This window comes from Helobdella robusta (genome assembly GCF_000326865.2).
Source record: "Helobdella robusta unplaced genomic scaffold HELROscaffold_10, whole genome shotgun sequence".
NCBI lineage: Eukaryota > Metazoa > Annelida > Clitellata > Rhynchobdellida > Glossiphoniidae > Helobdella > Helobdella robusta.
Genome location: NW_008703571.1, coordinates 2,974,403 through 3,000,147, shown reverse-complemented (window position 1 = coordinate 3,000,147; position 25,745 = coordinate 2,974,403). Strand labels below are relative to the sequence as shown.

Sequence of the window (25,745 nt, the reverse complement as noted above, 5' to 3'; positions counted from 1 at the left end):
CAAGCAAAATTTCTTTGCTACTGAAATGTCAAAAATATTACAAACTTGAACCAACCCCTGGCGAATGAAAAATCTAGTACAACTCTATTAATAATTAAAGGCTTATGCAAAATTTATTATTACTGTTATTTGTATTTGAATAGTGACTAAATTTGTTAAACAGCACTGTAATAAACCATTGCACAAAGCACCATGTTGAAAATGATCAAAGCTAGTTTTACAAGTTAGTTTGATATTATTTTTAATTTTAGTTTGTTTAATTAGATGTGAAATCGTTTTGATTTGAAAACTGTTACAGATCGAAAAATGGCTTATTGTACAGTAACAAGAATAAAAGCAAGGCATAATTTATCTAAGCTTATTAACCCAGGTTTATTATTTTGCTATGCTGATTTATCATTTTTAAGTTATATTCTTGTTGTTCTTAATTGCAGTTGTAACTATGCAGAAGCTGATAAATAAGGATGGAAAATTGCAAAACTCACCAGTAAATAATTCAGATACAGTAGCTATTAATTTTTTTTCAATGTATAAGTACAACAAATTATTACCTCCTAACACTCCACCTTTGATATACCAACATTCGATATGCCAGCCTTTGATATACCAGCCATTGATATACCAACCATTATATGAAAATATTGTGATTTCGTTGATGTTGAACTGCTCACAATTGTTGTTTCCACCTTATGAAACAAACTGTACAAATAAAAACTTATCTCAAACATCAATTCAAGCTATGCCTAAGTTAATAACCATTCGCAAGAAAAAGATGAAAAAGCACAAAAGAAGAAAGTTAAGGAGAAAAATGTTATTTATCAGAAGAAAAATTAAACTTGGTAGACTGAAAATAAAAGAAAAAAAAATACTTGATTATGAAGAAAAGATAAAATCATGGGGCAAAAATTATGATGCAGAAAAATACATTAATGAAGTATTGATAAATGCTAGAGATGCTGGTTGGGGCATTGATATATTGAAGGAAAAAGCTTTACATTTAAAAAATAAAAACTGACTGTACAAAATGAGCTGTGAAACACTTGTAAATTTAATTAACTATATGAAAGTAGTAACTATTTAATTAACATTTTTTGAAGGCAATCTTCTAGAGTTTACAAGAAGTATTAAGTAATTTTGTAAGACATTTTTCAAGCTTTTTGTTTTGACATTGTTCCACTCTGTTTTTTTATGTAAATTAATAAAAATTGACAAGTTGTCACAGTTTAATCAAATTTTGGTTGTTTACTTTATGGTTTTAATATTAATGGTTTTATGAACAGAAATTGACATAGTTTTTATCATATTGACTGCCAATGGCTAAGGCATTTTTATAAGTTAATGGATGGTGTAGATTTGTTGACCTGGAACTAAAAGATAACGGTTTTTCCAATATTTTCAGGACATGATAATATTGATGGGAAACTTCAGTGATAAAACGGGAAAAAGACGATGATAAATGGAATGAAATTATGAGTCACAGACTGGGAGAAGCAAATGAACATAAAGATTGTTACAAATTTGTAACGTAAAAAAATAAATAATTTATTCAAAAAACATAAAACCAAAAAAATATATATTTGAATTACTAGAATTACTAAAAAAATCTAATTACCTTTATCTGATATAAGAAAAAAATTGACCTCCAAAGTTTAAGATAATAGAGCGCATTCAGAACTGATATAGGATCGAATCATCAGTTGGTACAAATGAAGTTTGGCCTTAATCTCGAAGAGAAGGATGACAATACAAAAACAAAAATATTTTATGCAAAAAAATTAACTGCTGAAAGTCAGAGGCTCACAAAGGAGAAATGGAAGGATGATTTGAACTGCCGATAAAAATGTAAAAACAGAAAAATTGAAGAATTTTGGAAAGAAGGAGGATTTGAACTGCCGATATAAATGTAAAAACATAAGAATTGTGGAAAGAAGGCAAGGAAATTTGGGTCTATACAAAATTATTAAACATAACTTGGCCATTCTAGAAGTGCCAAAATTAAGTAAAAAAGAAGAATTGCAAAAAGCAAGAATGGGGAAAATGATGTAAATGGAAAGCAATATAACAAACTGAATAGAGCAGTTAAAAAGAAGTTTGCTGAATTTAAAGAAAAATGGATTAATGAATGATTCGTACCTACATTTCTTTGAAGCGCTGTAAACAATTTATACAACAATTTTTTAATTAATACTAGTTATTACAACTGGCCGGTCGGCGACGAGTTCGTTTAATCGCGGTGAAAAATAAAAACAATATAACTTCCAAATTATCGATTTATTTATTTACAAAACAATAATTAATTAATTAGTAATCAACGCTATTAAATTTTACTAATAATTGTTAATTTCCACAAAATATCAAATCAACGTTCAGAAACTATCGCTTTTCGAATAACGAATCACTAACGTTTATCGCAAATACAATAAAAACACAAGGCAGTCAAATATCAAATACCGCTTTCAACACTAATAATGAATCGCTCTCTGATATCAAATATTGAATGACAACCATTCAATATCTCGCGTGTCTTTATATACCCGTTCTACCAACCCTTCTCGAACTTCACAGATATCCGCTGTTAGAAGATTCTAGCTCCTCGAACCGTATGCGTTTGTAGAGACACTAGCGCCTCTTAGCGAATATATTTGTGACAATTATTACTGTCAACGTAATAACAATACTAGTCCTTACTGTCAACGTCAACACAGCAACATGAAACGTGATAACTAATCAAGAAAAAATTGAAAAGAAATAGACCAGAGTTTGAGAAAAAGTGGAACTAGCTGTTGCAAGCTTTAAAAAGAAGACAAGCAGATAAGTTACAGTTCTATTTGAGAACTAAAAATTAAACTAAAAAAAAACTAAAAATACAATGCGATAACATGTTGATTAGTATGTGTACTGCAAATGGGGCATCATGCAAACTCAAGGTGGCCAGAATTCTTGAAGTTGGTACTTTGGCAGGCATTCTACTGTTTCACTTTGTGGCCTAATATTTCTTCTCTGTGACTTTTGCAAAATCCTTTACGAAACGTCGGCAGTATTTAGCTAATCCGAGAAAACTGCGCAAATCATTTTTATCCTTCGGAGTTAGCCAATTTTTTTACCATTTCTACTTTATTTGAATCTGTCTTCCTTCATTGGAAAATGTGACATGTCCTAAGTAATTCATTTCTTCGCAAACAATTAGCATTTTCAGCTTTAAGTTTGCTGCTCGAAGTTTCAAAAATATATCTCTTGAATTCTCGACATGCTGGTTGAACAACTTTCCTAAAACAATTATATCTTCTAATTAGACAAGACATGTTTTCCAGGTGAGGCCTCATAATACACATTCCATTAGTCGTTCAAACGTAGCTGGAGCATTGCAAAGTCCGAACGGCATTACAGTGAAATGCCATAAGCCGATTGAAAATGCTGTTTTTTCTCGATCTCTACTCGCCAATATCTGCTTTTCAAGTCTAGCGGGGAAAACCAGTGTGAACCGGACAACGTGTCCATGATGTCATCTATTCTCGGTAGTGGATAACTATCTTTTTTGTCACTTCGTTTAGCTTTCTGTAGTTCTAGGACAACTGACTAACTAGTTGACGGTTCGATGACACCTTGGTTTAGCATTGCAGTTATCACCTTGTTTACCTCTTCTTCGAGTCTTGAGTATCAATTCAATGAGTAACAAGGCCCGTTTTATTAGTTTTCTGCCTCCTTGTTTGAAGCAGTTGGTCGTGACGCGGGGTCACTATCTAACCGTTTGTGCCATGTTGCTGCACAATGACGACAGTAATTGTTTCTAAGGCGTTGTTTACAATCTCGTCGTGGATGTTCTTCTTTTACACAATTCCAGTATTTTGGCGCACCATAATCCTGACCCTTCTGTTCTAGAACCATCCAATGACATGAACATTTTTTATAAATTCGTTGCAGTTTTACGTCAGTCTTTGAAGCTTGCTTTGCTGACTCAAATGTAAGATGTAGACAACGGCGTCTTTGAGGTTGCGTTTGTCCGCTAGTATGAGAGTTTGTCTAAGATCTGAATTTCGAACAGCCTTTACTAACTTTTTCAGTGCAGTCTCTTTTCTGTGTTGTGGGTCGTACGTAGGGTATGACAGCAGAGTCAACCGTTCAATATCCTGTGCCAGCTGCTGTATTGACTCTCCAGGTCGTTGCGTCCGGTTTCGTAGCTGAGACCGATATATTTGCTTCATATGTTTTTTATCATAACGTAAATTCAACGCATTTACCAGGACTTCATAGTTGGAATGGTTCTCGGCTGGAATCGTTTGGAGAACTTCTGCCGCTGACCCTCGTAACGCTACCACAAGAGCCGTTGCCCGCTCTCTTTTGTTCCAGCCATAATTCATTGCTGCTGTTTCAAACTGGGCTTTATAAATGTTCCATGAAGTTATTCCGTCGAATGCTGGCGCTTTTATTGTCATCGCGGTCACGTGTCTTACAGGTGTGGAGTTTATTTTCTTAGTTTCTTCAAGTTCATAAGTTTATCCACTTCCAAAGATAACTTCTGTTTGAGCCCAATAACCTTTTGATCAAATTTCGACGTGACATCTTCCATTCTTATCATCTGATTTTCTATTTTTGCATCGATTACAGCCGATTGCTGTTTAGCTTTGACGTCGTATTGTTCTCTGAGTCCTCTCAACTGTTGTATTATTTTTGCATCAATCGCGGCCGACTGTTGTTTGAATTTGGCACCAATTTGTTCTCTCGTCCGTTTTATTTCTGCTGATCGTTGTTCAATTTTTGGATCCATTTGATCTCTTGTTTGTTAAATTTTTGTTCATTGTTGTTCGAAGTAGAGCCATCAATTCGGTGTTTGCCCTAACGTTTACAACTGCATTCGATTCGACATCCTGATCGTCAAACTCGAATTCATCTGGATTTTCATTTTCATTAACAAGGGCTTCCATTAGGCGTGCTATCAATGCTCCTCTGTTTCCACTTGTAGCAAGATTGCGTTTTTATAACTCTTCTTTGAGTTGCACCAGTTTAAGTTAATGTAGTTTTGTCATATTGTTTTTCTTATAAAATAATTTGTCGACCAAAAAAAAAAATCAAAATTTTCAACAACGATGCTTACTAATTTTCCACCGAAAATTACACTTTTGACACCAATGTTACAACCTCCTGGTCGACGACGAAATCGTTTAATCGCAGTAGAAAATAAGGACAAGATAATTTCCAAATTATCGTTTTATTTATTTACAAAACAATAATTAATTAATAATCAACGCTATTAGGTTTTACTAATAATTGTTAATGTCCACAAATTGTCGAATTAACGTTCAGAAACTATCGCTTTGCGAATAACAAATTCACTAACGTTTATCGCAAATACAATAAAAACACAACTCAGTCAAATATCAAATATTGTTTTCAACCCTAACAATCAATGTTTTTAATATTAAATATTCAACGAAAATCATTCAATATATCGCATGTCTTTATATACCCGTTCTAGAAACGCTTCTCGAACTTTCCAGATATCTCGCTGTCAGAAGGTTAGACTTAGGTTGGTACTTTGGTAAGCATTCTGCTGTCAACACTGCAACATGAAATGTGATAACTAATCAAGAAAAAATTTAAAAAAGATGAACCAGATTAGATTCAAGAAATGTGAAACAAGCTGTTGCAAACTTTAAAACGAAGACATGTTCGGAGCAGTCATATTTGAGAACTAAAAATTCAATGCAATGCGATAACATGTTGAGTAGTAGGTTATATGTACTGCAAACGGGGCATCATGCAGACTCGAGGTGGCCAAAATTCTCGAAGTTAGTACTTTGGTAGGCATTCTACTGTTTCACTTTGTGGCCTAATATTTTTTCTCTGTGACGAGCACTGATCCTCTATCGCGAAATTACATTTTTCGGCCTTAGCATACTTCCAATATTTCTTCAATGATTCACAAGACTACTGTTTTTTTATGGGTGTTGATCATTTTGCTGATGACGGCATATAAATTATTTTACTATTTTCCTTAGCGCGTCATCTTTATTGTCAGTTATTTGGAGCTATCATCTTGTCTTGTCGTGGTTGATGCATAATTTGCTTTCTGAGTGTGGTCGCTGAGGTCATTGATTTTTTTTTATCATCATCGCCAACGTCATCTTTATCCTTGCTATTACTGTTGATGATCTGCTCTTTTATATTATTATTTTCACATACACTATTTTTTTCTACCAGGAAATTCATTTCAACCGTTTTTATTTCATTCATTTTCTCTGACTTCTTCACGCCATTGATTTTGGCTTGATGCGAATAAGGCATTAAACTTTGAATTAATAACACACCTTTGCATAATTCTGAAATAACTGCACAATATATCTTCACTGGTGTATTCTATTTCTTGGATAAATCCCCATCCGCAATAAATATCACTGCTTTAATGTCGAAAAATTGCTAAAGACGCTGTAAATATCCGTCTATGGTAAATTAATATTATCTTTGGAAGGTATGCAAACGACATATCGATAATCGATATTTACCTCACATCCATAAAATATCGATGTTCATTCATTGATATCTATGTTAACATGAATATTTTTACGTACGACGTCGCCGGTATATCGATTGCCAAACTTCCAAAAATTCTAAAAAAAAAACATCCACGAAAAAATTTGTGTCTGTGGAACAAAAATTTCACGGAACAATTGAACTAACTTGCTCAGAATCACTTCAACCACTTCGACGTTTTTCAGAACTATGTTGCATTCTTAAAACCAGACAAGAAAAATAATGATTTAAAAAGATTTGAAATGATTTATCTGTGAGCTAAGTGAAAAATAACGATTTAAAATATATTCTAAAAGATTTATCTGTGAGCCAAGTGAAAAATAATGATTTAAAAATAATTTAAACCATTTTTTAATATATATTTATAAAATTTGAAAATTCTAAAACCATATAAGAAGATAAATTTATCAGAGGTTTTATGGAATTTACTAAAAAATTTGATATGTAAGATAGGAGTACACGTGATTTTGAACCAAGTGAAACCTTATAATTTGAAAACTGGCATAATCCATTAAGGGAAACACACACAAGACACATCGAAACCACTTCACTATCGAAATGTTTGTGTCGTGCCTAACGAATATCGGTTCGTGACATTTAACTAATTTACTTTTTTTTTATGACAACTCTAATTTTATAAAATTGTGTAACTACGTATAGTAAGCTTTTTTCTAATTATTACAAGCGCAATCAAAATTGATAGGATTGTTAACCGCACAAATATTTATAACATGTGACTACTAAATAAATAATACAATATTGAAAATGTAAAATATTTGGAAATTTAGCAAAGTTTAAAGAACTCGATAATCCCGTTTTTTAAATGATTTTCACTTCACTTGGTGCTTTAAATTTAATCATGCACTGAACCGAAATTAACAGAATTTTTTTCGGTTCAGCTCTGGATTTCATTCCGACTCAAATTTCCGTTCGGTTCCCGTTCGAAACCCTGTTCTTAATTATGACTGTGATAAACTAAATATTTATAGAATTATTTACTGCATAGTTAATTATCACTAAAAACATTTTATTACTTTAAAATATTATTGAAAATTTACTCTAAATTTTATCAGGGAAAGTAATTGACTTAAAAAGTATTAATCAACGTTCTTGAACGAAAGTTTTTTTTAAGCTTTGACCAGTAGAATATGTGATTTATTTCAAGTAAATAAATTTGAAATGACCAATCCTATTTTAGATTAAAGTAATTTTTATTCTGCATTAACAAAGTCAGTTGAATATTACGGATGAAACATGATAATCAAAAGACATTTTTTATTTATCTCATTTTTTTTATATTAAATTTATCCACAACTTAGATTCAATCTGTATTCAATTCAATACTTTTAACAATCAAATCAAATGATTAACATGTTGTGTTGAGCGATAATGTAATCATTTAGGACCACTCGTTGTTTGTTTAGCACCGGCTTCCTTTTTTGCCGCTCTCTTTTTCCTGGTGTGCTCATCAGCAACGAGATTTTCCTGACTTTCCACTGACTGGCCATCAGAAAAAACTATCTGTTGACTATCCGTCTATTTTAAAAGTGTTAAAAATATTTTAAATATTTTCATAAACATTTGTAATATTAATAAACAACTAATTTTTCACGTTAAAATTATTTGAGATTCTTTTAACGAAATTCATCATAATTCTATTTACCTTGTTAATTGAATTTTGGTTTACATCAAAAGGAAATAGACATTTTCTTACACAGATCTTTTTTTTACAATAAACCGATTTGGATTGTTTTACATTTGAATTTACGTCACAGAATTTAGATGATTATACATTCAATCCTGAATCAGATGAGACCATTTTGTACAATTCAATGATCCGGCTCGAATGTAAAAAAGATTTTTGCTTATTATACTCAATGCAATGCTCAGTAGGTAGAAGTGACATATCTGTAGTTTTTATTTGCGCGATGACGTTGCTCGAACTATCGTATGCTTTGCGTGTATAATGCAGTGCTTGCGCGTGCATACGAGCCGTGTATGTATCTATCTCATGGCACAAAAGTTTATATATTTATAGATGGATGTTTAAGTTCTTCGCCTGCCAGAACTGCATTATAAAAAACAAATAGAAAATTTGTGATAGGTGGTTATATGGTGTGTTGAATCGGTAACCAAAATAAGGAGATTAGAGATAATAAGGTAAAGAAAAATCTAAAAAAAAATGACAAGTTTCTTTGAAATATATTTTTATTTTTAAAGAGAAAATATTATTAATAATAAAACTCAGATAAAAGAGAGATTTAGTAATCAACGTGAGACAAAACAAGGCAGAGAGAAAAGGACGAATATGGTGGATAAACTGAATTGTGTGGTTGCATTTTTAATGAGAGCAGAGATGTGAGGTTCTAATGTCAAAAAATCAATAGTAACGTTTAAAATAGCAAGAGTTGTTGATGTAGAAACTAAGAAGGAATGATCAAGAAAAGGTCACACTCGAGGGATTGAAAACATTTTACAAGTTGCAAAAACATTAAATAGCCTATATCTGATAACCCAGTCTAAAAATGCTAATTGTGTAGATTTATTAATAGATATAATCAATGCTGCCAAAGACTTCAAATATTTGTCTTGACCAATAAGAACGAAAGAGTGTCTCAAACATTTTCTGCCGTGAACGAAGAATGCTTTAAAAATATGACATAGGCAAAGGGAGCTTGGTACTGAAGTTCCACGACAATGCAAAAATTGTGAAAAGGTTGAGACAATATCTTTTATACGTTTGTAAAAATTTGGACTAAAAGCCATTTCAAACTTTTCACAACAATGAAATTCAGAACAAATTTGAACAATTTAATAACAAAGAATGGTGAATTTTGTGGCAAAATGAAAGATAGCCAACTTTATTAACATTGTTTAGTCCCCACAGCAAAATTTTGGCTACGCAACTGTTTAAACCTATTAACATTTTTAGCATTAGCGCTTTTAAAATTAAACAATTTTGATAGTTAGTATAATAGAACATTTAAAAAAGATTTTTTTTTAAATTACACCCAGAGTACGTTTTTATTATTTATACATTGAATTATATAAACTAACCGCATCAGATTGCATAGAAACTGTCAAAACAGTTAAACAAATTAGAAAAGCAATCCATTTTGTTGACATTTTTAACGTATAAGCTTGATAACAGACAAAAGGGTATCATAAATATATTTGTAACTCGATGTTTGCTCCTTGATGATGTTCAATGATATTTATACCAGCAACGTTCAGGTAACTGACTATAAAGGCATAAATAATCGTGCTACATTGCACGCATGTTATATGCTTTTATAATTTCCATTAAAAAATTGTTTCCATAATTTTTTATGTTGTTAATTTATTGTTTTGATATATCCGTATGAATGATTCGATTTAATGTGGCATTTTCGTGAACCTTTTTACTGCAATTCTTTTTGGTATTTTTCGGAGGTATAAACACTAAGCATATTCATGAATCAATGCTTCACACATATAGCATGTGATGGGCGGGATATCTTTGCAATTGAACCCAGCCATTGGCACCTTAACCATTACACTATCGCGCCGTCCACAAGGTTTATGTGAGTGTGTCTTTGTGTATGTGCGTGTGTAGCAATCAGTAGCCTGCACTTAAATAAATAATATAACCATTAATAACAAACCAACCAATCAACCAACCAACTAACAGCTAAACCATAGATGTCTCGACGCTAGTATGTAGATGGAAATTAGCTAAAAGCGGACACAATAGGCGAACATGTTTTGTGCAAAAGGAGATTTTGCGATTTATTCAGTTCGGTACTCTATTAAAAAAGTATTTGTCAAAATTTTATTTCACACCAATTTATATAACAATAAAAATTGTCAATTAAATTAAGAATATTGAACAATATAACTTTGTTTAATTATTTTGTAAAAAATTTATTTTTGGCTATATATAATGCTATTAACATTTATTTTTAAATTGTGCAACTAAAAACACGTTCGCAGATCATCTTTTGAAATCGTGATTAAAAGTGCTGTACATTTCCTTAACTAACAAATCTTGGTTCAGCGTGTTATTGTTTGAAAAACAATTTTCGCTGATGACGTGACGTTGTAATAAACTTTATGGCAGTTTCTGTTGTTTTCATTGTTTGGAAAATTTGCCAACAACTCAAATAAATGTATACTCGGCTGGTTTTAAGGGACCACTTCTGTTGACATCTTGCAAACATGCAACGATTTCGTAAATCATCAACAAATTGTCTAACAATTTAATTTGAATTTGATTTGAATTTAAGCAGTCATTTTTTAAAAACTATTCGGTTGCTTTTTCTGCTCTTTCAATATCCAAACTCCACGAGTAGCTGACGGTGATTTTATTGTTGAACGAGGTTGTGTCGTTGGTGCATTAAAAATTTCAATAAAACATCATCTTCATTCGGCTTTTTTTCGTCTTTCCGTGTCAGTATTGCCAGCAAGTGTTCCTAATTTTTTTTTGCAAGAGTTACGAAAACCAGAAATAAAATCTGACGATTTAAAGAGAAGCAAACAAATCTGTGAGTATTTATTTGGAATAAAATTATTACAAAGGTTAGCCGGCACACAATAGGCACACAAATACAAATTTTTCAATGGATATGCATAAAATGAAAATTGATTTTTCTCATCATTTTAATTAAGCATTTGAGTTGTATCTGCTACTACAACCGTACGCATAATATTTATTTACCATTATATTAAATTTAATTCAATAGACAAAATTAAAAACTAGATAACTAATAATTCATTGATATAAATTATGAAATTTAAATAAATGAACAACTTAATAAATTAACTATCATACAACATCTAACGACAAATGAACAACAGTAGGTACTATTTAATTCAATTATTTTATTTTAAATTAATATAATTATTTTAAATAATATAATTTTAAACACCGGTCAGGGGTCTCGTGGTCAAGTAGTTAGCTTGTCCGTCTACCACGACCCGGGTTCGAATTCTGCAGTTTCTACAAGTTCATCCGGGTAGCCGACTCCCGGTCAACCCAGCCGTCCATCCTTTCGAGGTTGGTAAATGGGTAGACAACGTAAGTTGTCGCATGTTGGCCGGCGAGATGGCTCGGTGGTTCAAATGCTCGCTGAGTCAAACACCTCAATGGCTATCATATACTCAGCGTATAGGATGCGGTACTTGCGCGTGCACATAAAATACTCTGTGTATGTCAGAACTGCAATAATAAAGACTAAAAAAAAAATTTGCTATAAACGATAGTCCAATACAACAGGGCAACCGGCAACTATGCGCAAAGCAAGCTAAGCAGGCAAGCTAACTTTCTCATCTTGATATTAGCGTCGAGACATCTACGGCTAAACATATGAAGTTGACATAACAAAACATAACGTAACATAGCATAAAAAAATAATGAAGGGCAAGAACTTTAGGTTCCTGTGCCCCCAGCCTCAAGCATACTAAAATTACATATAAAATAATCAGAAAACATGATGTTCAAAGAAAAAATTTTTCGAGAAAACTAGATACACAAATAAAATTACCCAGAAAATATACACAGGATAAAAAACGAAATTACATGACGATTAGAACGCGCAAATATACATTTATTAATTAGTTATTAACAAAGACAGTAAAAATATATTTGATTACAAAGATGTATAAGTTCAAACATTTATTAGAAATGGAAAAAGAAAATATTTGGAAATATACTTACATGTAAGTAAACTTACCTACATTACATACAGAACATATATAAACATATAATATAAAATGCATTATAATACAATACATATATATTATTATTATTATTATTAATTTATATTGCGTCCTATGAGCATGTATGAGTTGATAATTTATACATGTGTCTTCTTGTTCTCCCGTCCTTTGGCTTCATCAACTGCGGGTAACAAAGAGACAACTCAAGGTTATGCAACATGTTGTAGACCGCAATCAAATCCGCCCTGATTGATACGTCTGTACTTCAGCGTTGGGAGATCCAGTAGCTTCAGTCTGCTGACATAGTCCAATCATTTGCATTCCACTACCATCTTGGTGATAGCTTTTTTTGGACTCTTTCAATGTCCTAAATCAACTTTAAATTTTACGGAGACCACGTGAAAGCAGCGTATTTAATTTTAGATCTCACCAAAGATTTATGTAATTTATATTTATATAATAATAAAAACGAATTAACAGATGAATTTTTAAAATGATGCCAAATCAATCCCAAATTATTGTAACATTTGTTAAGACAATTATAAATATGTTTGTGAAATTTTAGACCATCATCAAGAAACATTTATTTTTAACATCACAATATTTCAAATTATTACCATTTATTGTGTTAGAGAAATTACGTTCTATTTTAACACCTTATACTTCACAGCAATACATTCATCCACATTCAACTTGTGGTATGAGCGCGGTAATAAATTAATTATGACATGCCTGAAGCAGCAATCGTCGTTCTAAATTAGATTTTTGTTGTTACCGGACAAACCAAGCAAATTATTTTTACGTCTGAGCATGCCGTATTCCAAATTTGACGTTTGCCCAAATGGTAATTATAAACTCGTTTATAAATGTTACAAACAATACGAACTCACACACACATACAATATATATACATACATAATATAGACACAAACACACACACACATCACAACGGTAGATCGTAAATCATTGTCAAGTTTCTTAAGCTCAAAACCCAATTTTTTTATTTTAAGCATGATAGAACAGAAAAGCTTTTTTTGGTATTCCTATACCATCTTTAGTGTCCAAATTGATACGTCGTGTTTGTTGCCAAATGCTTAAGCATATATATGGTGCGCTTTTACAATGGTAATATTTTATTGTTTGTAGTGCATTATTTTTTGTTAATTTAATTTTATGAAAATAACTTTATGCCAATACATTACGATCTTCAATTTTGTGCAGTATGACACTTTTACGTATCATACTGTGTTTTACGTGTCATATCGATGATCCCTCTGTTTCTAAATTTATTAGAGGGAAGAATTCCAATTGCCAGTTGTTGAATATTTATTATCGGTTGTCTTTGTTCTATGAGTATTGATTCGGCTAGTCGTAAATTATAATGTTTGTTATTGTAATGTAAGATTTCAACATTGTGGTCCAAGGTTTGTCTAGTAATTTTAGTTTTGTGTTTCTCTTTCATGTGGTTCTTTATAGCGCCAGTTTGTACGTGCATCGTGAGTCTTCTTGACAGCTTGGTCGTCGTCATACCAGTATATTTGAAATTATGGTGCCCACACTCACTAATATTACATTTGAATAAATATAGTAGATGGCTATGATCCATTATCGATTCTGGCTTACTATTGCAGTTATTTTTCATCACAAGAGATGACGTCCTTTGGTTAGAAAAGTTTATTAGTAGTACATATATTTCGATTTAAAAAGCTTTTTATGTTAAAATGTTCATAAATATTTTTAAAAAAATGCAAAAAAATGAATAAAAATTTTGTTTATGACTAAACAAACTTGATAATAAACTGAAATTCGTCGTACGAAAAATTCAAATTGAACAGCACATATGCAATGCTATGATATTTTTAAACAACTGCGTATATATACATATATATATATACATATATATAAATACATATATATATATACATATATACTCATATATATATTATATGTTAATAATCAGCCAAACTTTTTCTGAAACATTAACCTTGTATTCATATCTTTGTAGGTATCGTTTCTGTTTCTATCAATTTTTATCATATAAATATTTTATCATATATACATATATACATATATATATATATATATATATATATATATATATATATATATATATATATAAATAGTCTAATTTTGTTTGTTTTACGCATCATTTTTGCCTAGAGTTACATTATAATAGCATAATTGTTGCTCTATTTTATTAATCAAGAGTTGGAATGGAACATACACTGAGAAAGTCGAATTAATTTCAAAATATTTAAAAGTTATTTATTGCTAGAGCTGTAATTTACATATTAGGCGGCCGCACTGATGATTTATGAATGTAGATGCACACCGTTCAGTCTAACATGCACCCGAACCTAACCAACGCGATCGTATATATGTATGTAGATATACCAGCATGTATTTTATAGGGGTAGAACATATGCGAACACAGTACACAGTACTCAAGTTAATATGTTGAAAAATTTGATACATGGACAAAAATCACATAAAAATTTCTCAACTTAAAAAATACAACTATACTTTAGAACTTGATGAAATTAGGCAATCGAGACGAAGTTTCAAAATATTTAAATATCATTCCTATCAGCTAACACAATATACAGTAAACAAAATTTCATTTCATTCTTCATTGTTCAAGTTATATATACACAGTATTTTTATTTAAATGTTTAAAATAGCGCAAACCAAGATGTGTTGAATCAATTATTTATTCCGATAGTTTAATGGAACATGTATTCCATAATATGCTAATTACCTTACACTTAAGAAAAAAGAAAATATAATGCATTTTAATTTCAGAAGCGTCATTGTCTCTTATTCGAATTTTTATATTTATATAAAATAAAGAACCAATTTAAAATTAAAGAAAGTTTGAAAAAATATTGTAAATTTTTTTTGAATTGAGTGTTTTAATGTTCCAAACTTATTGCAAACCACATTCCTATACAAAAGTATCGCTTACTTGATATTTTTTGAGTTTTACAAGTAAACTTGGCTGCGTGTGATTATTTTACGTTATATTGCTGGATAAATTTAAGAATATCTATATTAATTTAGCTTACATATAACGCCAAAGTTTGAAATAATAAAAAAAAATACTAGCGATCGGAATTTAGTTTTTTTAAACGTGCATTACTTAATCTTAATTAACAAATCTTGCAACTCTTGGAGATGCATTTTATAATATATATATATATATATATATATATATATATATATATACTGTATAAAATATGGTCTCCTTCCAATATATATATATATATATATATTTCTTTATATGGTGCAGACCATATATATATTATTATTATGTTCGGAAAGTAATTTCGTTATTTCACGACAGAGGATTTAATTGTATTTTTACTATATATTTATTGTATTTAATTGTATTCACTGCTAATATCACACTTTATATATATAAAATAAATGTTAAACTAGACCAACTACAATTATGAAATATCCAAAAATGTGCTGTTTAGTTATAATGAATTTAAAGAGTTTTCAAAAAATCGCTTTGAAAATTTTTCAAAAATTTTATTCAAAATTTTATATTATTGTAAAAATTTTATTCAGAGTCGCATTGTCATTATTTTTATGTTTTGACAACTGATATGGCAAGGCTTGTGTGTGAATAAGTTCAATTGATTTTACGCAGTAGTTTTTGGTCGGTACCCTTTCAAATATGGAAAGCAATGAGCAGCATTTTTGTCATATTTTACTTTTTTATTAAAGAAAAGGTAAATTCGCTCCGGCTATTTATTTGTCAAAGATGCACCACGTTCTGGAAGGCCGGTTGAAGCTGATAAAGACGCAATAAAGGCATTAGTTGATGCAAACCGGCGAATAACAACACGTGAGATCGGTGAAAGGTTAAATTTATCGAATTCAACTGTTTACGACCATCTGAAAGGCCTGGGTTTAACCTCGATATATGGATTCCCCATGTTCTCAAAGAGAGAAATTTGTGTCGTAGCGTTGATACATTTTTGTAGCGCATCATAATTGGGGACGAGGGTCGTATATAACAATGTCAAACGAAAAAAATCATGGAGCAGAAATGATGAGCCAGCTCAAAGCATTTCAAAAGCCGATATCCATTAAAAAAAGGTTACGTTGTCTGTTTGGTAGGATTTAAAAGAAGCCACTTTTTTGAGCTTTTACTGGATAACATAACACTTACTTCGAAAGTCTACTGTCATTATCTGGACAAACTGAATGATGCACTTCAACAGAAAAGGCCAGAACGAATCAACAAAAAAGGTGTAGTATTGCACCTAGATAATGCGAGACCTCATACATGTTTGGTCACTAGCCAAAAGCTTTTACAGCCTGGATGGGATGTACTGCCACACTCACCATATTTTCCATACCTGGCTTCTTCGGATTATTATTTCTTCTGGTCACTGCAAAATTATTTAGACGGTAAAACCTTTACCTCAAATAAACACGTCAAAAATCACCTGAATCAATTTTTTGCCAGCTAAGACCAAAAATTTTAAGAGCGTGGATCATGCTACTACCAGAAAGATGGCAAAAGGTGTCGGATCAGAATAGCTAATATATAATTTAATTAAATATTTATCGTCTTTCATTTTCACCACAAAAAATGAAATTACTTTCCGAACAGCTCGATATATTTTAACCACTTAATTGAAAATAGTTGCATCATTAAACAATTTAATAAGAGTTTTGTGAGCTGAATGCAGGTGGTTAAAAATTTATTTTCAATTTGTTTTTTAGTTGTACAAATTAGTTTTTTATTTAATTAAATTAGATAAAATAACTGTTAAAAAGTGAAAATAAAATAGATTAGAACAAATTGCATACATAATGAATTTGAATGATAAATTTTATTTTTAATAAATTTGCATGATGAATTTAGATAATTCTTTTTTGAACAAATTAGATGGCATTTCGAAATGTACAACGTCTCCAAGACAAGCTTCTGATGTTTATAATATAAAACGTTCAACTCTTGAGAGAAAGATAAAAAAAGCCATTTTTGTCAAGTTTAGATGTAAAACCGTACCAAAATGTCTCGATGAAAATCTTAACAATCTCTGGAAGAAATGTATTATTGATTGTTGTGTAGCAGTATCCAAGATGAGATTTAGACTTAGTCGTGTTAAAATGAGACAGCTTACATTCGAGTATGCTAAAAAACTTGAGAAAATGTTCCCTCATTTACGTTCTCGAGGTCGCAGTCCATGGGAAACCAATAAAGAGGCTGGAATGGATCGGTTAAAACTCTTTTTTATCAAGATATACTGAATTTACCATAAAAAAGCCAGAATCTACGTCAATTGGCAGAAAATCAGTATTTAACAGAAACAATTATGGTCAGTATTATGATATGGTAGAATACAAATTTTTATGGGGCAATGTTTAAAATGTTGATGAATGGAACATGTGATAGCAGATAAAGAAGACCATCAATTTGGTCTGGTTACTAGTGCTGAAAGAAGAACATTGGTTACAATGTGCAATGCAGTTACCTATATTTCTTCACTTTTTCATTTTAAATTTTAGATGAATTTAGTTTAAATATATTTTTTGTTTCACTTTACGTATTGATTAAAATTTCAAATGCTCCGTTTATTTTCTTTAATTGTTTTGTTTTTCTTCATTGGTCTAATCAGTACCTTGTTATGTTTGTTCAGTACACCGTCATGGTACTGAATGAACCATTATGAAAATTAGAAGCCATCTTAAAAATTAAATTAAATTTTTTTACGCTATTTGAAAACATAAAAATATAAGATAATTATAAATTAAAATCAGTTATTAAAATAGTGGCAGGGAATTTTAATGAACAAAGAAACAATTTTTAGTAAACGGGAGAAAAAGGTCCATCCATTACCCGTCTCCCCTACATTTGCTCAATGAATGATCATAACTTTTTGCCTAAAAAGAAGATATGTGTCATAATGTATTATTATTGTAACCGAGGCTTATCTTTTTTTGCATACTTTTATTTTCAAATAGGCTAAATTCTCATTAATGATTATGCTTTTACTTTTCACATTCGATTATTATCATTTGATTTTTTCATTCGTTCTTGCAATTTTCAACTGCTTTATGCACTCTGGTTATCAATAGTCATGGTGGCCTGCAACTAGAATAGTATTTTCTTACTAGATCTCCCATCTCAGTAAAATTAACACAATCACTAATAGGGGCCATTCAATAATTACGTCACGCTAAGGGGAGTGACGAAGGGGGTTTGTCCAGCGTAATAGTGTGTGACAGGGAGAAAGGAGAGGGTAACCGGATGCGAACGTACGCATACTGTCTTCAGGCTGCTGCCAAAGTGCCGACTAGAGGAGAACATGGGAAAGGGAATTTTAGGGAATCACTGTTCGGGAATCAGGAATGATGGACGTAAATGTGAAAAAATAGGAAAAACACCATGCACATGCCCAAATTTTAAAAAATTAATTTTGATCAAAATATGAGTTATTTATGCAACTCAACACGTGTGTGTGTGTGTTAACAAAGAAGATAACCACGTGCTAACAAAGGAACCATTAAAAAGAAATTTCATGTTATATATATATATATGTATATATATATATATATATATATGTTTTCTAGTTTCTAGTTGTTTGTGGTTTCTTTGCTCCATATTTTTTCTTAGTTTTACTGGTTATCATTGAGTTTTTTTTTATTGAATTTAGTTGCGTTTAATGGCCGGGTTTTTGCTGAGTAATTTGTTATAATTTTTATTACAATTAATTAGTTACAGTTAATTTTGTATTATTTAATTAGTCTATCTTAATTTAATTATAATTAGTGTTAAATCGACGAAATTGGACAGCTATAATTGTATCGATATTTTAGGATAGTCTCTGAAGTTGTATCGTTTGTTTTGAAATTCTCTATTGTTATGTGCTGTGTTAATTTTACAGACTCGTGAACTGGACTAAGATATTTACGTGATTTACATGATTCAAACGATTTTTACGTGGACTTTGATAACTTTGTGTTGCAACAATGACGGATAGAAATACAAAAAGTGCCAACAAAGCAGCTGCTTGTGATAAGGAGGGCATAAACGTAGTATGTGACGTTTGTTCGGTGTCGTTCTTGGTTCCAGGCATTCAGCTGCGTAAGAATTTTTTGTGTTGCATGTTCTGGCTCATCACCTATCGAAAGAATTGTCTCCGAAAAAATTAAAGCTGGCGACTCAGCAGTATTTGATGAGATGAAAAAAATGAACGAATTGAATAAGGATATTAAACAGCAGATTGACGCTATCAAAACGAATATTGATGAAGGTGATGGTAAACTTTCGAGAATAGATGCTTCTAGGTCAAAGCTATGTGATGAAACAGCGGTTTTGAAGCGTGAAATGAACAGATCTTCTTTTTCGAAAGTTGTCAAATCTGAAGTTGGTAGAAGTGTGCAAGCAATCAATGATGATGTGAAAAGTGTTCAAATAACGCTGAACAAAATTGTCGAGGCAAAGGAGGGGGAAGCCAACATGATACTGTTCGGATTGAAGAAAGGTTCTGAGGATGATGATGACAGGGTTTATAAAATAATTAACCATTTAACTGATGGAGATTTTGGTCTTAAAAATGTCTTGAAGATGATAAGATTAGGAAAGAAATGATGCAAAAATTAAAGAACTCATCTTTAAAAACATACGTAGGATGAAAACTTTAGATTACAGTTTGGAAAATATTTGGTTAAGTCATTACCTAACAATTCAACAAAGGAGCGACTTGAAAAAATTACTTGATGATGCCAAAAAGATGGATGGATTTTTGATGGTTTGGATGTCATGGTGCTGACAGAAACTTGGCATGGATTGGCTGGCAATTTTGCAATTGGTTTGGCAAAGTCGCCTGGGTTTCAGTTTGTTGATTATATTAGAGAGCATGATCCGGGTCATGGTGGTTTGATAGTTTACTTTCGCAAAGAGAATTCAAATATAAAAAGTTAACTCTGCCATTGATAAGTACGTTTGAAACTATCGCAATCAGATTATCAATAAATAAGTGTATTCATCTTGCTGGCTATGTACAGACCTGGCTCTGCTCCAATAACAGTTTTGTTTTATGATGTTTCACATTTGCAGATTGGTGCACGGAGTATCTCTGTTGCAGGTCCGGCCGTGTGGAACAGCCTGCCACAGTCATTGCGATCATCCGGACTGTCCCTTAGAACATTTAAAAAAAACAAAAAACATGTTTATCCACTGTTAAACTTCGATAATTTTACTAAGTTTTCTCTTATTAATAGTATTGTAGACTTCTATGTTTATATAACTACGACAACGCTTTTGAGAACATTTGATTGGCGCTATATAAGTTTCCTGTTGATTGATGTATATATAAGTACACATGTGATCGAGACATACACATTCACACATGTACACACGTATGCGTTAACAAAGAAAATAACTACGTGCAAGCAATAGATCTATAAAGAAATTTTATATAAAATATCTACGCGCAAACATGTTTTTTTTTTTTACTTTGTTACATGTCACGAAATTAGGTTGAAAAATATGGTTTCCAAAAAATTATTCGTCTCAGAGGTTATGTGGTATTTTCTGAACAATATGGATAAATTAGACAAAAAAAAGTTTCAAAATAATGTTTCAAATTTTTATAGTCATGAAGAATTGCTTGTTTCTAAAAAAACATTGAATTCTGAATTGGATAATATAAAAAAAGAAAGAAAAGTAAAAGCTTCAACCAGACAGCGTGGCAATACCAAGTTTGGTATAATGCTTGATATTATGATTTGATAAAATATATGTCGACAAATGATCTTTGTCAACATTTGCCAACATTTGTGATTTTAAATATAAAAAAAAATACCTGATTTGATGTCGAATGATATGTTGGAGGTAATAAATGAAAAAGGTGACAAAATGGCCGCCGTGCTGAATGAAATACTGGATAGAAATAAATCGCTGGTAAACAAATTAACAGTTGCGCCTACTTGTACAAATTTCGTTTCAATTATCGCGCATGATACAAACAAATTAACAGGTCTTGATAAATCGCTGGTAAACAAATTAACAGTTGCGCCTACTTGTACAAATCTTGTTTCAAGTATCGCGCATGATACAAACTCTCGCACAAATCTTGCTACGTGTAATGTCTACGATACAAATATTAATCATATTAAAAATGAAACAATCGATACTTCATGGTCAAATATTTTAGTGTCAAAAACAAATAAAACTGATTGTGAATTGCAATCTGACGATAATGTTTCTGACGATCGTATGACACTCGTTCAGCGCAATAAGAAAAAAGTCAAATCAATATCTTTACCGCCAATTGCTAAAAAAGTTGAAGATAATATCAATAAAAATAAATCTCACAAACTCTCAAAGATTTTGGGATCACTCACAACTAGCCCCCTCTTCACGGCATCTAAATCCATTATTAAAAAAAAAGTTTTCTACATTGGGAATGTCAAACTACCTGACAGTTCCAAAATCGAAAAACACTGTGAGAATAGAGGAATCAATTTGATTTCCTGTTATCCGGACTCTAAACGTGTAGAAAATGATGATGAAACAAAATACTCCTCATTCAGATTGTGTGTCCCGGCCGAGGAGTATGGCAAGGTGATGACTGCATCAAACTGGCCTGCCTCAGTTGTCATTCGTGAATGGATCTTCAATAAAGATAATACCAACTCCTCGAACACTCTGCCCAGTGCCAAGACAAATGCATCTGCAATGAAAGATGTTAACAACACCGAAAAAAACAGCGGCGTCAGCAGATCAGATATCTGACTAACTGATTTTCCTAAAAATGAATAGATATACTGTAAGAATAATTATGAGATATTTGAAGAAATCTAACCTTCGAATATTTCACCGTCGATCAGCTTAGATCCTTGTTGCAATGTAAACGTAATAGCTCATACAATTTTCTTCTCCTTCGAAAATTCTCGAAGGTGTCCTGTAAACTTAATTAGTTATTATTATTCCATACTCGTGATATTATTTTGATTTTTGCTACTATTATATAATGTTTTAGACAATTGCAGAAACGATGTAAAATTTTTATTTTCCAATTAGAATTATTCATTTGAAATTTTTTTGCTATGACATTCACTCAGTTACATTTTAATTAAGGTGGTCTGCACATGTTATTTTTCTTTTAGATCTCCTGGTGATTTTCTTATTTACCAAATAAATGACTGAAAATAAAAAAAATAAAAAAATGTGGTCGACATACACACACACACATATGCACACTTGTTGTCGTTAGAAATTCACATAGTATGATTATTCATAAACATGTATAAATTGTTTTAATTGAACTTTTATTTTGTTTTGTACGAGATCTACCTTCCTAATATTTGCTTTTTTTTGATAAAAAATTTTTGTTTTTGGTGTTTAGAAATTTGCAAGATGGGAAAAAAGGAAATAGGATAAAGGGGAGGGAAAACGCAAGATGAGTTAAAAAATTGGAAATTTTCGGAAACGTTGCCAAAATTGGGAATTTGGGAGGAATCGGGAGTGACAAACAAAAATGGGAAGAAATTGGATACAAGTTTCAATTCCCGCTCATCTCTAGTGCCGATGCGTTCCAGCGTTCCAGATCGGGTAATATTTGATATTTATTATTTAGGCAAAACAATGCTGCTACCATCTTATTTTTAGATATTTTAGATAATCGATGCACGCAGTATAAAAAATATACGATTCTGGCGTTTACTGTTCAATTTTATTATTAAGGAAGAGAAAACAAAACACCTAATTTTTTTGTGTACAGGATTGAATGTAGACAATGCTGGCAATGATACAGACATTTCTTTGGCTACATTGGAGCAACATCTGGCAACAGTGTGAACCGAGCTGTAGAATTAGCCATGAACAGGAACTGGATCGTTACGAGACATTTTTATTCTGATTTAAAACATTATAATATAATAATAGATTAAAGGTTAGGTTGTAGAATGAGAAGGAGGTGGTCGGGTGTGATTATTGGGAGGATCAGCTGAGCGTGATATGAAGTGACAGGGAGGGGGGAAGGGTTGAAAAATGGCATAAAAAGCGTGACCTAAATATTGAATGGCCCCATAACAATAAATGCTAATCACAGGGACAAAGGCCTGGGTTATACAAATTTCCAATATAAACTGCATCAAGTGCTGGGTTATACAAATTCTCTCCCTCTCTCTCTCTCTTTCTCTTTATATATATATATATATATATTATTAGTTTTAATTAATTGAAATGGCGTCGAAAGAGTTATTTGTTTCGGAGGTTTTATGGTATTTTTCGAAAATTTAAAAAAGTTGGACGAAGTGTGTTTTCAAAATGTTGTTTCGGTATTCTTTTTTCAGGAGGAATTAGTTTCTGCAAAAAAATTTGTTAGTCGAACTTGTATTGAAAAGGATAAAAAAGAAAAATTTCCAAGCAAACAGCAAGGAAACACAAAAGTTGACAAGGTGTTGGAATTAATTGAATTAATTCGTTATATTTCTAACAACAATTTGCTTCATTAAATGGCTACTTTCGTTATCTTGGATATAAAAAGAGTGCCAATTTCTAATGTGATAAATAATGTGGAAAATTGTTCAAATGACGGTAATGTTTAAATGTTGGACATAATGAATGAGTTGAAAAGATAAACAAATCCATTCTTCTAAAGTTATCAGGTACTGCAATTTCAGGTATACATTATAGCGCTGCTCTAGCCAGTGAATGCAAGGATAATAAAAATACTGTTGTGAATGTTGGGTCGTTAAAAACGCCAACATCCGTTGTTAAACTTTTCTGGGATGACAGAGTTACAAACGAATCTCAATCCGAAGATAACCAAAATGATGACAATTTCAAATTAGTTCAGCGCAGAAAGCCTAATCTAAAGTCCAAAATTCTTCCTTTAGTTGTTGCCAAGTCAGATGCTCCTTTACATATTCAACACAAAAAAAAATCGAGCAGATGAAAAAAGTTATAGGCAAAGATAGGTAATTCTACAAATTTAAAGCCTATAAAAGCAGTACCGCGTATAAACAATGGTATACGTTGAGAAACTTGATCAGTGCACGGCAAAAGATGTCATAAATCATCTAAAGTCAATTGATGTAGCCACCATATCATTATTATTTATTATTTAATGCATTTGTATAGCGCCTATTAAATAAAATCTCACAGGCACTCTCGAAATCCAGTAACAATAAATTAAAGAAATGATTGTCAAAAGTCAACAGTTTATCCACAATGTACATTAAACGAATATACAATGTATCCTTGCATAATATAAAAAAAGCGGGTAAATGAAAAAAAAAATTAAGTCAAATTAACAAATCATAAATTTAAAGTTTGCAAATAAAACATGACACTAGTTCCATATCATCGTTTCACATCAGAACATGTCCTGACATTGACATCGGCATTTCTGGTGCTGCCACTTTTGCTGTTGTTATTGAAAACCCTATTCCTAACCTGAACATAATCAGGCCAAGAACTTGATCTTTCAACTATTTCCGCATACTTCTCATCTACACACAACCGGAATGACGTAGAAGGGTGGGTTTCATCAAGTTTTATTTTGTCATTTCTCCTCTTGAATACAGGGTAGCAAGACAAAACTTTAACATCAATTGACTCAAGGTGGTCAACAACATTGGATGCAAAAGTCTTTGAAACATTACCAATGTTATAAAATTTTTTCCAATGTACAATTTTACTAGCTGATATTTTATATTGCGTAGGCCCATGAGGTTCAACTAATACAAGTCCATGTTGTCATGCAATATCTTTGATATTGCATGACAACATGGATTTGTATTAGTTGATAGTAAAATGTTTCTTCTTTTCTTGCGTCTGACTGTTATAAAATTTCCATCATCATTGTTACCTTCTTCAGCAATGTCAGACAAATTTTTAGCGACTGATGTCTCAGCATGATGTCTCTGACCAAATTTGTCTTCAATAAAAACAGTAACAACAACATCAATACTCCATCATTAAATGCAAATATTAAAACTAGTGCAGCTTTCAGAAATTTGTTTTTAAAAAGTGATTTCGATAAAGTTATAAGGATTGAGGAAAATTGGCCGAACAATGTTTGCTTGAATGGTGCTTCCTCAACGGACAAAATCAACAAACTATTAATAACGCTGTTATTTACTCATCTAACAATGACTAATTTAACTTCATCTGGATTGATTGATCCTGATTATCAATTTTTTAATAACTTATATAACAACTGTATTGTTATTCCTTCAGTCAGTCTAATTCCTTACACCGTGGATATCTCGGGTTTTTCCATTTTTTATATAAATTTAAGAATTATAATTAATAAATTAGATTTTTTAAATATTTCATTAACTGAAAACTTAAATTTTCAGTTTTCTATAATTTGTTTATGTGAAACGTGGCTGAATGATTACTCCTCTTCTCTAATTTATTTACCTGGCTATTCTTTTATATGTAAAAATCGCATGAATAAATCTGGTGGTGGCGGTAGATTTTTTATAAAAGATTGTTTAACTTATATTCCACGCGATGACATTGTTTTGAATGAAACTAA

At 31.4% G+C, this 25,745-nt stretch overlaps 5 protein-coding genes across 5 annotated transcripts; 3 read left to right on the top strand and 2 right to left on the bottom strand.

The window, feature by feature from the left end:
• Window positions 1–3,923: 3,923 nt before the first annotated feature.
• HELRODRAFT_166761 (hypothetical protein) lies at window positions 3,924–4,922 on the bottom strand (the record flags this gene model as incomplete). The annotated part of the gene is made up of 3 exons (XM_009011977.1): window positions 3,924–4,469; window positions 4,535–4,687; window positions 4,839–4,922. The coding sequence occupies 3 exons, from the start codon at window positions 4,920–4,922 to the stop codon at window positions 3,924–3,926; spliced, it is 783 nt and encodes a 260-aa protein (XP_009010225.1).
• A 12,175-nt stretch (window positions 4,923–17,097) lies between these two features.
• On the top strand, window positions 17,098–18,601 carry HELRODRAFT_166760 (hypothetical protein; the record flags this gene model as incomplete). Its single annotated transcript, XM_009011976.1, has 3 exons — window positions 17,098–17,465; window positions 17,536–17,581; window positions 18,431–18,601. The coding sequence occupies 3 exons, from the start codon at window positions 17,098–17,100 to the stop codon at window positions 18,599–18,601; spliced, it is 585 nt and encodes a 194-aa protein (XP_009010224.1).
• Window positions 18,602–19,218: 617 nt separating this feature from the next.
• Window positions 19,219–20,173, top strand: HELRODRAFT_166759 (hypothetical protein; the record flags this gene model as incomplete). Its single annotated transcript, XM_009011975.1, has 3 exons — window positions 19,219–19,284; window positions 19,457–19,733; window positions 19,983–20,173. 3 exons carry the CDS (start codon window positions 19,219–19,221, stop codon window positions 20,171–20,173), a joined length of 534 nt encoding a protein of 177 aa, XP_009010223.1.
• Window positions 20,174–21,109: 936 nt separating this feature from the next.
• Window positions 21,110–21,988, top strand: HELRODRAFT_166758 (hypothetical protein; the record flags this gene model as incomplete). Its single annotated transcript, XM_009011974.1, has 1 exon — window positions 21,110–21,988. The coding sequence occupies one exon, from the start codon at window positions 21,110–21,112 to the stop codon at window positions 21,986–21,988; it is 879 nt and encodes a 292-aa protein (XP_009010222.1).
• Window positions 21,989–24,562: 2,574 nt separating this feature from the next.
• On the bottom strand, window positions 24,563–25,484 carry HELRODRAFT_166757 (hypothetical protein; the record flags this gene model as incomplete). The annotated part of the gene is made up of 3 exons (XM_009011973.1): window positions 24,563–24,850; window positions 25,071–25,139; window positions 25,461–25,484. 3 exons carry the CDS (start codon window positions 25,482–25,484, stop codon window positions 24,563–24,565), a joined length of 381 nt encoding a protein of 126 aa, XP_009010221.1.
• Window positions 25,485–25,745: the final 261 nt, after the last annotated feature.